Below are 11,958 nucleotides of genomic sequence, written 5' to 3'. Positions count from 1 at the left end.
GGCTGGAGTGCAGTGGCGCGATCTCGGCTCACTGCAAGCTCCGCCTCCCAGGTTCAGGCCATTCTCCTGCCTCAGCCTCCGAGTAGCTGGGACTACAGGCGCCCGCCACCACGCCCGGCTAGTTTTTTGTATTTTTAGTAGAGACGGGGTTTCACCATGTTAGCCAGGATGGTCTCGATCTCCTGACCTCGTGATCCGCCCGCCTCGGCCTCCCAAAGTGCTGGGATTACAGGCTTGAGCCACCGCGCCCGGCCTTTGTTTGCTTTTTTGAGATGGAGTCTCACTCTGTCACCCAGGCTGGAGTGCAGTGGCACAATCTCAGCTCACTGCAACCTCTGCCTCCCAGATTTGAGCGATTCTCCTGTCTCAGCCTCCCGAGTAGCTGGGACTACAGGCATGTGCTACCATGCCCGGCTAATTTTTGTATTTTTAGTAGAGACAAGGTTTCACCATGTTGACCAGGCTGGTCTCAAACTCCTGACCTCAGGTGATCCACCTGCCTTGGCCTCCCAAAGTGTTGGGATTACAGGCGTGAGCCACTGCCAACATTTTCAACATCGCAGGAGAGGAGCTTGGCCCCTGGTAGGAGGAAATGTTTACCTCCTTTGTGCGTGTGTGTGTGTGTGTGTGTGTGTGTGTGTGTGTACAGAAAGGTCTCCCTGATCTTGAACTCCTGGCCTCAACCAATCCAATCCTCCCACCTTGGCCACCTTGGCTTTTCTTTTCTCTTTTTTTTTTTTTTTTTTTTGAGACAGAGTCTCGCTCTTGCCCAGGCTGGAGCAGTGCAGTGGCGCAATCTCCGCTCACTCCAAGCTCCGCTTTCCAGGTTCATGCCATTCTCCTGCCTCAGCCTCCCGAATAGCTGGGACTACAGGCGCCCGCCACCACGCCCAGCTAATTTTTTGTATTTTAGTAGAGATAGGGTTTCACCAGGTTAGCCAGGATGGTCTCGATCCCCTGACCTCATGATCTGCCCGCCTTGGCCTCCCAAAGTGCTGGGATTACAGGCATGAGCCAAGCCACTGCGCCCAGCCTTTTTTTTTTGAGATGGAGTCTTGCTCTGTCGCCCAGGCTGGAGTGCAGTGGCTCGATCTGGGCTCACTGCAAGCTCTGCCTTCCCCAGGTTCAAGCCATTCTCCTGCCTCAGCCTCCCGAGTAGCTGGCCCACCACCATGCCTGGCTAATTTTTTGTATTTTTAGTAGAGATGGGGTTTCACTGTGTTAGCCGGGATAGTCTCGATCTCCTGACCTCGTGGTCCACCCTCCTCAGCCTCCCAAGGTGCTGGGATTACAGTCATGAGCCACCGCGCTCGGCCAGCCACCTTGGCCTTTCAAAATGCTGGGATTAGACACATAAGCCACCATGCCTGGCCTCTTTTGGGATCTTAACAATAACATTTACTGTGTGTTTTTCCTATAATAATTCACATTCAATTTAGAAAGTGTGAGAAAAGCACAAAGTACAAAGAGAAAAATTTTTTTTTGAGACAGAATCTTGCTCTGTCGCCCAGGCTGGAGTGCAGTGGCATGATCTCTGTTCACTGCAACCTCTGCCTCCCAGGTTCAAGTGATTCTCCTATCTCAGCTTCCTGAGTAGCTGGGACTACAGGCACCTGTCACCATACCTGGCTAATTTTAAAATATTTTTGGTAGAGACGGGGTTTCACCCTGTTGGCCAGGCTGGTCTCAAACTCCTGACCTTGTGATCCGCCTGCCTCTGCCTCACCAAGTGCTGGGATTATAGGTGTGTGCCTCCGTACCTGGCAGCAGGGAATTTTTTTGTTTGTTTGTTTTTGAGACAGGGTCTTCCTCTGTTGCCCAGGCTGGAGTGCAGTGGCACGATCACAGCTCACTGCAGCCTCAACCTCCTGGGCTCAAGCAACCCTCCCACCACAGCCTCCTGAGAAGCTGGGACCACAGAAGCATGCCACCATACCAAACTAACCTTTAATTTTTTTTTTTTTTTTTTTTTTTTGAGATGAAGTCTAGCTCTGTCACCCAGGCTGCAGTGCAGTGGCTTGAGCTTGGGTCACCACAAGCTCTGCCTCCTGGGTTGAGGCGATTCTTCTGCCTCAGCCTCCTGGGTAGCTGGAACTACAGGTGCTCGTCACCATGCCTGGCTAATTTTTTGTATTTTTAGTACAGACAGGGTTTCACCATGTTGACCAGGCTGATCTCGAACTCCTGACCTCGTGATCCGCCCACCTCATGCTCCCAAAGTGCTGGGATTACAGGTGTGAGCCACCACGCCCGGCCCTAATCTTTAATTTTTTGTAGAGATGGGGTCTCCCTAAGTTGCCCTGGCTGGTCTCAAACTCTTAGACTCTTGATCCTCCTGCCTTGGCCTCCCAAAGTGCTGGGATTACAGGCATAAGCCACAGTGCCCAGCCCAAAGAGAGAATTTAATATGACCTTAAACCCACCACCCAGACATAATGACTGGCAGCACTTGCTTGTTTTTGTTGTACTTGCTTTTGAGCATGTCAAAAGGCAGTTTCAAGTAAATCATGGAGGTTGAGTTACTGTTCTGAGAATGACAGTCCCAGAGTGCAAGGCCATCCTTGCTTCTATCTGGAGGTGTCCCCACAATGCTCTTCCCCACTGTTATCAGCTTCCAGGTAGGTATCTGGAGCTCTTGGCATCTGGACCAGGATTTTTGGAAATCAAGTTAAAGAACAACCAGAAAATATAATTAAATATTGGCTGGGTACGGTGGCTCATGCCTGTAAACCCAGCACTTTGGGAGGACAAGATGGGCAGATGACTTGAGGTCAGAAGTTCAAGACCAGCGTGGCCAACATGGTGAAACCCAGCTGTACTAAAAATGCAAAAATTAGCCAGGCATGGTGGCACGTGCCTGTAATCCCAGCTACTGCGCAGGCTGAGGCAGGAAAATTGCTTGAACCCAGGAGGCAGAAGTTGCAGTGAGCTGAGATCATGCCACTGTACTCCAGTCTGGGTGACATAGTAAGACTCTGTCTGAAACAAACGAAAGGCCAGGTGCAGTGGCTCACGCCTGTAATCCCAGCACTTTGGGAGGCCGAGGAGAGGCGATCATGAGGTCAAGAGAACGAGACCATCCTGGCCAACATAGTGAAACTCCGTCTCTACTAAAAATACAAAAATTAGCCGGGCATGGTGGCACGCGCCTGTAGTTCCAGTCACTCGGGAGGCTGAGGCAGGAGAATCGGTTGAACCCAGGAGGCGGAGGTTGCAGTGAGCCAAGACTCCACCCTGGTGAGAGAGCAAGACTCTGTCTCAAAAAACAAACAAACAAACAAACAAACAAACAAACAAACAAAAACACCAGCCAGGTGCGGTGGCTCACACCTGTAATCCCAGTACTTTGGGAGGCCCAGGCGGGCTGATCATGAGGTCAGGAGATTGAGACCATCCTGGCCAACATGGTGAAACCCCTTCTCTACTAAAATACAAAAAATCAGCTGGGGGCGGTGGTGGGTGCCTATAATCCCAACTACTTGGGAGGCTGAGGTGGGGGACTGCTTGAACCCAGGAGGGGGTGATTGCAGTGAACTGAGATCACACCACTACACTCCAGCCTGGCGACAAAGCGAGACTCCATCTCAAAATAATAATAATAATCATCTCACCAGGCGCCATGGCTCACGCCTGTAATCCCAGCACTTTGGGAGGCTGAGGCGGGTGGATCATAAGGTCAGGGGTTCAAGACCAGCCTGGCCAAGATGGTGAAACCCCATGTCCACTAAAAATATAAAAAGTAGCTGGGTGTGGCAGAAGGCGCCTGTAATCCCAGCTACTTGGGAGGCTGAGGCAGAGAATTGCTTGAACCTGGCAGGCAGAGGTTGCAGTGAGCCGAGATCCTGCCACTGCACTTCAGCCTGGGTGACAGAGGGAGACTCCATCTTAAAAAAACCAAAACAAAAACCAAACACGGCCGAATGCAGTGGCTCATGCCTGTAAATGCCAGGACTTTGGAAGACCGAGACGGGCGGATCACGAGGTCAGGAGATCGAGACCATCCTGGCTAACATGGTGAAACCCCGTCTCTACCAAAAAATACAAAAAACTAGCCGGGCGAGGTGGCGGGCGCCTGTAGTCCCAGCTGCTTGGGAGGCTGAGGCAGGAGAATGGCGTAAACCCGGGAGGCGGAGCTTGCAGTGAGCTGAGATCCGGCCACTGCGCTCCAGCCTGGGCTACAGACCGAGACTCCGTCTCAAAAAAAAAAAAAAAAAAAAACCCAAAAAAACCCCACAAAAATTAGCTGGGCGTGGTGGCACACGCCTGTAATCCCAGCTAGTCTGGAGGCTGACACAGGAGAATCGCTTGAATCCAGGAGGTGGAGGTTGCAGTGAGGCGAGATCACGACAGCACTCCAGCGTGGGCAACACAGGGAGACTCCATCTCAAAAAAAAAACAAAAACAAAAACAAAGAAAACCCACAAAACCCTGCTCTTGATTTCAATAATTCCACTTCTGGGAACTGAAATTAGTAACTATCAGGAAATTGGGAAAAAACCTTCATACTCAACGGTAGATGTCCTGGGGGTTAATTTCAAAAGGGAACTGCAGCGGTGAGCCAAGATCACGCCATTGCACTCCAGCCTGGGCAACAAGAGTGAAACACTGTCTCAAAAAAAAGGTGGGGGGGGAGGGGTACTGCAAACAACCTAGATGCCCAGGCAGCCTCAGAGAGATGTGTGAAGGGCGAGAACTTAGAGGCATATGAAACAGTATAACAAAGAAGGGTCTCTCCAATAGTAAATGTTGAATGAAAACAGCAGGGTTCACACATGTACAGCAGAGTCACACCGAGTATGTTAACGAACACAGAACCAAGGCCAGGAGGGAAAGGCACCAGAGTGGCTACAATAGGGCTTTCTGACCAGAAGATGCCAGGCATTGGGTCTGCAGGGAGAACTGACAAAAGAGGCAGGACTGAATTCCATTTGCTGCGGGTTTAGCATTGAAGGCTGATAAACTGCTAGAAATGAGCAGGCAGAGGAATGCCTGAGTCCCTGGGGTGCTTGGAAGGAAACAAATCAAATGTACCTGCTGCTCCTGTATACAGAATAAGCCTGTAAGGGTCTGCGATCATCCTGGATCCAAATCAAGGGTCACTCCTCACTCAGTTTTAGGGGATTTGGAACCAAATGCCCCACTATCCCTATCCTCCAGAAGTCCCTGCTGCCTGAAGGCACCTGGTAAAAGGAAGGGGGTTGACCCACCACTGGCTAAATCAGCCTGCGCTGCCCCTGCAGACTCCATGGCACAAATGATGCCCAGCCAGAGCAGGGGGCCACTGGCCCCCAACTACGTGCAGGAGGTGCACCTGCATCGGGTGGAGTCCATCAGCGACCTACACAGTGGAGGTGAGTGGGGACAGTGAGGATGATGTGCTGGGGGAAGGGACGAAAGCAGGTGCACCCACCACCCCACCGATGTCCCATCCACCCAGCAGGCACACTGCGCCCTTGTCTGACTGAAGAGGCACGGCCGTGGAATGAGCTGCTGAGCGTTTTGCCGCCATCACTGTGTGCCCAGGCTGGCTGCAGCCCTGTGTACAGACGAGGAGGGTTCCTGCTGCTGCTCGTGCTGCTGGTGCTCACTTGCCTGGCGCTGGCACTCCTGGCTGTCTACCTGAGTGGTATGGATGCACAGGGTGCCAGCAGGAATAGACAGCAAGGTGGGGGGGACTGGGAGGCCCTTCTGTGCAGCTGGAAGGAGCCAACTGCAGATGCTGCAGCAATGAAAGATGGGGTGGGAGGCCCGTGGGTGCCCCTGGTCCTGGGCTGGGTCTGCAGGGGTCATGGGGTGGCACATGGTCTGATGATCCCCCACTTCCCATTCACAGTGCTGCAGAGCGAATCCCTGCGCATCATGGCAAACACGCTCCGCACGCAGGAGGAGACGCTACTCAAACTCCGCCTGGCCAGCCTCAGCCAGCTTCGGAGGCTCAACTCCAGTGAGACCCAAACACCCAGCTGAGATGCCATTTGGATCTGGGGCCTGGGGGTGTGTGTGGGGGAAATAAAGTGGCTATGGGCAGGTCTCTCCTTCCCTACTGCTGGCTGCCACATCTACACTATTTCCTTGGTGAGATTTTTGTATAAGAACCCGATGTTGGCCGGGCGCGGTGGCTCAAGCCTGTAATCCCAGCACTTTGGGAGGCCGAGACGGGCGGATCACGAGGTCAGGAGATCGAGACCATCCTGGCTGACACGGTGAAACCCCGTCTCTACTAAAAAAATACAAAAAACTAGCCGGGCGAGGTGGCGGGCGCCTGTAGTCCCAGCTACTCGGGAGGCTGAGGCAGGAGAATGGCGGGAACCCGGGAGGCGGAGCTTGCAGTGAGCTGAGATCCGGCCACTGCACTCCAGCCTGGGTGACAGAGCGAGACTCTGTCTCAAAAAAAAAAAAAAAAAAAAAAAAAAAGAACCCGATGTTAACTTCACAGCTGCCTGCCTCTCCTCATCTCTTCAAGCCAGGCCTAGCCAAGTCTCTGGTGCCAAAGCCTTGTTTTGGGTGGCCCAAGGTCAGGGGAAGGGGCACCAGCCTCTGGGCTCCTCCTGTGGCCTGTCAGCACTCTCTGGCCACCCCAGATGGCAGGTTCTGAAGTCTAGAAATAGCTGCCCCCACAGCAATCACCCAAACTCTGCCAGGCCTCCCAGTGAGGGTCCAGCCTCAGCTCTCAAAGACAGGCTGGGCTCTGAGTAGCAGGAGAGGCACCACTTGGGGAAAGACTGCCTTGGAGGGCAAACGTGACATTGTGGAAGACCCAGCTGGGCCCAAGCCTGGGGTGGTAGGTGGGGAGGGAGAACAGAAAAATACCCAGGGGTTAAGACCACAGAAGCCTGACCATTCTGTTTAATTATCTCTAATAATTCTTAAAAATCAGCACACAAATCCATTCCAGGTAGCTTTGCCTCTCCACCTGCTGTGGTGGCATTTGTCCAGATGCCACCACCCCTCTAAGAGTGGGTCATCCTGGGCCTGAGAAAGGAAAGGAAGGGAAAGGCCCCCTAGTGCCTGCCCCACAGCCCTGGGACAGGCACGTATTTAGCCTGGCCTGAGACAGGGCAGGAAGAGGCCACAGGGCTGAGTGCAGGGACAAAGGGGCCAGGGTCCCAAGTGTCTGGGCCCCCAGCTACCCACCCCATGTCTGTTTTTGGTTTTGTCATTAAAAAAATAAAGTGACAAATACTGGTGGAGACCAGTTGTTGCACTGTCTTCTGTTAAAAATACGGACCAAGGGCATAGAAAGTCTCTTCTTCAGCAGGTCCTGCTTCACAGGATGTCTGCCCGCTTGTCCCGCACACGGCTTCGAGCCTTGGTCCGGGCTTTGAAGGCAGCAGCATTGTACAGGTGCTAGAGTGGGGACAGAGAGTGACACCTTGGGGAGCTGGGAAGGGAAAGGGCTGGGGGTCCTCTTCCAGCCTCTGCAGAATTTCAGGCCTCCAGGAAACACGGGAATAGGGGGAAGAGAAAGGTGCCCAAGGGTGCAAACCTTCTCGAAGCGTGGAACCTTGCAGGCCTTCAGGGCAGTGGCATCCAGCACCAGCACAGGGCCCAGGCCAAAGATGTCACGGAGTAGCTCATTGTTCTGGGGGGCAGAGGGCAGTGAGCTCAGGCCAGACTGAAGCAGCCACACCAGGTGTCCCCTCCCTGTGCATCCCCGCACCTGGAGGTGGTGGTGCATGCCTGAACCCAGCACTTCCTTGAAGGCAGTGTAGATCCGGTGCCGAGCCCAGCTGTCCATGTAGAGCACCTCAAAGCCGAAGCGCACTATCTCTTCTTCACATTCACCGCCCTGCAGGGTAGAGGGGCCAACACAACTGGGCTTGGCTACTATGCCTGGGAGTGCACCCTCACTAGGACACATATGTTCTCACACACACCTCCACGGAGTGCAGCACGGCACGGAAAGTAGAGCGCTGGCGCCGGCGATCAGCCTTGGCACGGTACTTGTTACTGTCAGTGGCCAGAGTGCGCAGGACACTGCAGAGGGCCTCCATGTCCTCATAAACAAACTCCTCCTGCAACGGGAGCGTTGGAAGGTGTGTGGTAGGTAGATGCTTGAGCTCTGCTGGCTCTGAACAGGGCACTGCCGAAACCCATCCTTTCCCTGAAAGACCCTCTCTTCTCTGCCTGGCCCCTTTGACCCCTCCTGGGCGTCTGTCAGGCCAGGACACCACTGCTCAGGGCACCCATCGTGACATCTAGCAGATGAATCTGTGTTGGGGCCACCTCCTCTGCATAATGACCTAAAGCTGCTCTGTTTTCTGTGGCACCCCCTGCATCCAGCCTGTGATGGGCAGGTGGTATCACCAAGCACCCCCCATCCTTGTCCCTCGCACCTCAAGGTCCCGGGCAAGCTCAAAGAGCAGTGCAATGGTTTCACCGGCAGCGATCCGCAGGTTCACACTTTCACTGGACAAGAGCTGGGGCAGCCGGGGCAGCTGCCTAGGGAAGGGGCAGGCTGAGCTGTATGTGTGGGTTGGGGGCCTTTTTGAGATCCCCCCCCATCCCAGTGGACAGCCACCCCTACCTGTCAAGGATGTGGCTGATTTGGGTGCTGGGGCAGATGGTGAGCAGCAATGCCCAGGCCTGCAGGGCAGCACAGAGCAGGCCATGCAGGCTGGCAGGAACCACAGGAGTTGTGGAGCTGCCCAAGCCATAGAACTGGCTGAAAACACTTTCTAAGCAGGCAAGGCAAGAGACCAGGTCCTAGGAACACAGGGAGGCAGGGGAGCTCAGAGGCAGAGTTACAGCCCTAGATGCTCTACCACCTGTGCCCAAAGACCACTCACCTGGATGTCGGCAGCAGCCACGTAGCAGCCCAGGCCAAGAGCAGAAGCACACTGTTGGGAGAAGGGCAATGCTGTGCCACAGTCAGCGGATGAATCTGGGTTCCCAGCCCTGGAGCTCACTCCCCTCAGAGTAAGGGAGGCTGAAGACAGGGGGAACCCAGCACTCTGTTGAGGGATAAGGTGCAGGAAGGGTTTCATGGGGCACAGGCACACTCACGTGGAGCCGGGCAGCAGGGCTAGCTGTGCTGTCACTGAGCACAGAGACCAGCAGAGGCTGCAGGCTGTGGAACAGCTCCTCACCCTTGGGTCCGGGGCCCAGCTGCACGCAGAGCAGACCTAGTACAGCAGCGGCCAGGGCTTGTTCCTCTCCCTTCCCTGTGGGATGCTTTCCAGTCAGCCTATGCAGCAAGGGCCAGCGTCTGCCCAGTTTAAGTCTCCCATGGACCCCCAGCTCCAACCTTTCTTGAGGCACTTTTCCAGGGCATCAGCTAGTGTGAGGCGGCGCTCCAGCAAGAAGTCGGGGAGTAGGTGGGACGCCAGGGCCAGGCGCAGGCTCTCGAGAGCACCCTGCCGGGTCTTGGCACTGGGGGAGGTCGAGAAGGGGGGTCATATAGGCCAGCCCTCCCTTGGTCACACTTGGAGCTGGGTGTAGGAGTTGGCTGGCAGCCAGGGGTACCTCTTGTCTGTGAGGCAGTCCACATACTCCTTCAGCTTTTCCTCAAGGTCTTCCTGCTGGCCCTGCTCATTCACGACATCCCCCCCTGGAAGGCCACCTGGTCAGCACTGCTTCTTGTGCTCAGCCCATGGAGCCCTCTCCAAGCCCCTGTCAAACTTCCACCCGCTCTCACCAAGGCTGTCCTCTGCAGTGGTGCTGAGAAGGCTGGGGCATTCACTGGTGGTGCTGCGGGCCTCACTGGCTGCCTCATCATCACTGGAACCCGAGTCAGCTTGGGCACTGCTCCGGGCACCTGGGGAAGGTGGAATAGGACACTCAACTTGCCTCTACTGATGAGGGATGGCTGGGGGTACCTCACCCAACCTCATAATCCCAAAAGATAGAATGGTGCTCCTCTCGGAGATGGAAAACCAAAGCCAAAGGTCAGTAGGGTTGGTGCACTCCTGTGTGTGGGCTCTGTCCAGGGACAAGGGCTCACACTGGCAAGGGTGGCTGCTGTGGCAGAGTTTTGGACAGGGTGTGATCACCAAGCTGCCCCTAATTCTAAGAACTACTCACACCTCTCACCTGCAGGAGGAAGTCCAGCCTACACATTGGCCTCTGCTCCCCACCACCTTTTTTTTTTCTGAGAGAGTTTTGCTCTTGTTGCCCAGGCTGGAGTGCAATGACGTCATCTCAGCTCACCACAACCTCCGCCTCCAGGTTCCAGTGACTGTCCTGCCTCAGCCTCCCGAGTAGCTGGGATTACAGGCATACGTCACCACACCCAGTTAATTTTGTATTTTTAGTAGAGATGGGGTTTCTCTTTTTCTCTTTTTTTTTTTTTTTTTTTTTTGAGACGGAGTCTCGCTCTGTCGCCCAGGCTGGAGTGCTGTGGCCGGATCTCAGCTCACTGCAAGCTCCGCCTCCCGGGTTCACGCCATTCTCCTGCCTCAGTCTCCTGAGTAGCTGGGACTACAGGCGCCCGCCACCTCACCCGGCTAGTTTTTTGTATTTTTTAGTAGAGACGGGGTTTCTCCGTGTTAGTCAGGCAGGTCTCGATCTCCTGACCTCAGGTGATCTGCCTGCCTTGGCCTCCCAAAGTGCTGGGATTACAGATGTGAGCCACCACGCCCAGCCTGCTCCCATTTTATCTTACTATCCTACCTGCCAGAGCAGCCCAGCCTTCCCTCATTCACTCCACTGTGCTGGGGTCCCTCCAGCTGCCAAGACTTTGCACAACTTGCTCTCTTCTCCATCTTCTCAGGACTCACCCAGAAGCACTTCCCCCCAGGCCTCCCTGAGTCCTAAGTCTGGGGCTGACACCATTCAGTGAACATGTTCTATACCCTATTAGATGTCCCCCACCCAAACCCCACCATGGTGGTGACCAGTTTAAAGTTATGCCTAGGTATTTTCCTCCTTCCTGTGATCAGCCGTCCTCCCCTCCTCCTCAAAAATAAAAATAAATAAATTTGTGCGTCATACACACCCCATCCCAGCAGAGTAAACATAAGTGTTTACTGCATTAAGACAGGCTCCTGGTCTAAGCTGATAAGCGAGTCCCAAGACTGCCTCAGGCTCCAGGATAGTCAGCCACCTTGTGGAGTCAGGCCTGCCAAGCTGCCAAGGCTCTAATCAGGTAGCTTCCCAACAGATCCCCCTCCTTCTGTTAACCGGAGCAGGCCAGGACTCCCGCCAACTTCCTTGACCAGTCCAGGAAAGGATCAGGGTTTGGCAAGGGGACTGGCTTCCTGCTCTGTCCGGTGAGTTTGCCCACCCAGCAGGCAACTGAGGCAGAGAGGCAACGGGGAAACTGAGGCCCGGAGAGGCTGGCCAGGTCACCGCTGGGAGCGCAGACTCCCAACAGGCAGTGGGCAGCGAGCTCAAGTTGGGCACGCACGTGGCCAATGACTGCTGGGGCACGTGCCAGCCTCGGTAGAGTTCTGGGAAGCTGCGCAGGGCTGGCCGAGGGGGTTCCCCACCCAGGGCCCTCGAGAGCAACTACGGGGACCCAGCAGGACCCCCACCCGCCGCTCATCAGCTGTCCCACGCCCCCCACCCCACTCACCTCCTCCACGGCGCTGACCACCCTTCCGGAGCGTGTTGCCCTTACGGGCGCGAGGCATGCCGGGAACCGGGCGCGGGGGGCGCGGGGTCAGGGACCCGGTGGGTGTGGGCTCCAGGGCAGCGAGACGCCGGCCGGTGCGCTGCGCTGAGACTTGGCCAGACGACGGGCGCCACACGCCCCGCGCGCCACCATCTTCGTGAGGCGCCCCCCCCCTGCCAAACAGGTCGCCGGGAAGGCGAGTTCCAGGCCATCCGATTCAGGCCCACATCCACGAGGCTAAAACTACTAATCCCAGGGGCCTGAGCGCGCAGGTGACGGCGGCTGGCTGCGCGTTAGCGCACCACGGGAATGGTAGTCCACGCCTGGGGCCCACCAGCAGACTACGCGCTAGCTGAACTATGCACCCACAATGCCCTGCGCGCGCCCCAGCCCCCTCGGTGCAC

The 11,958-nt window shown here is 55.5% G+C and overlaps 2 protein-coding genes across 3 annotated transcripts in view; one reads left to right on the top strand and one right to left on the bottom strand.

Annotated features, from left to right (window-relative positions):
- LSMEM2 (leucine rich single-pass membrane protein 2) overlaps positions 1-6,067 on the top strand; it is an 8,139-nt gene extending 2,072 nt beyond the window's left edge. The window contains exons 2-4 of one of the 2 annotated variants that reach the window (XM_025377560.1): positions 5,241-5,351; positions 5,441-5,626; positions 5,834-6,067. In XM_025377560.1, the coding sequence (XP_025233345.1) occupies positions 5,241-5,351; positions 5,441-5,626; positions 5,834-5,967 (431 nt within the window). In that variant the 3' untranslated portion in view covers positions 5,968-6,067. Of the gene's footprint in view, positions 1-5,240; positions 5,352-5,437; positions 5,627-5,833 lie in introns of both variants that reach the window. The other variant, XM_025377559.1, reaches the window with a different exon arrangement.
- Positions 6,068-6,817: 750 nt separating this feature from the next.
- On the bottom strand, positions 6,818-11,766 carry IFRD2 (interferon related developmental regulator 2). The gene is given in 13 exon segments (XM_025376429.1): positions 6,818-7,347; positions 7,487-7,582; positions 7,661-7,789; positions 7,878-8,015; positions 8,337-8,442; positions 8,528-8,706; positions 8,790-8,840; positions 9,007-9,164; positions 9,248-9,372; positions 9,466-9,550; positions 9,638-9,757; positions 11,516-11,726; positions 11,728-11,766. Coding segments are annotated over 13 exon segments (1,518 nt in total). The 3' UTR covers positions 6,818-7,266.
- Positions 11,767-11,958: the final 192 nt, after the last annotated feature.

This window comes from Theropithecus gelada, chromosome 2 (assembly GCF_003255815.1).
Source record: "Theropithecus gelada isolate Dixy chromosome 2, Tgel_1.0, whole genome shotgun sequence".
Taxonomy (NCBI): domain Eukaryota; kingdom Metazoa; phylum Chordata; class Mammalia; order Primates; family Cercopithecidae; genus Theropithecus; species Theropithecus gelada.
This window is presented reverse-complemented; position numbering and strand designations above follow the sequence as displayed.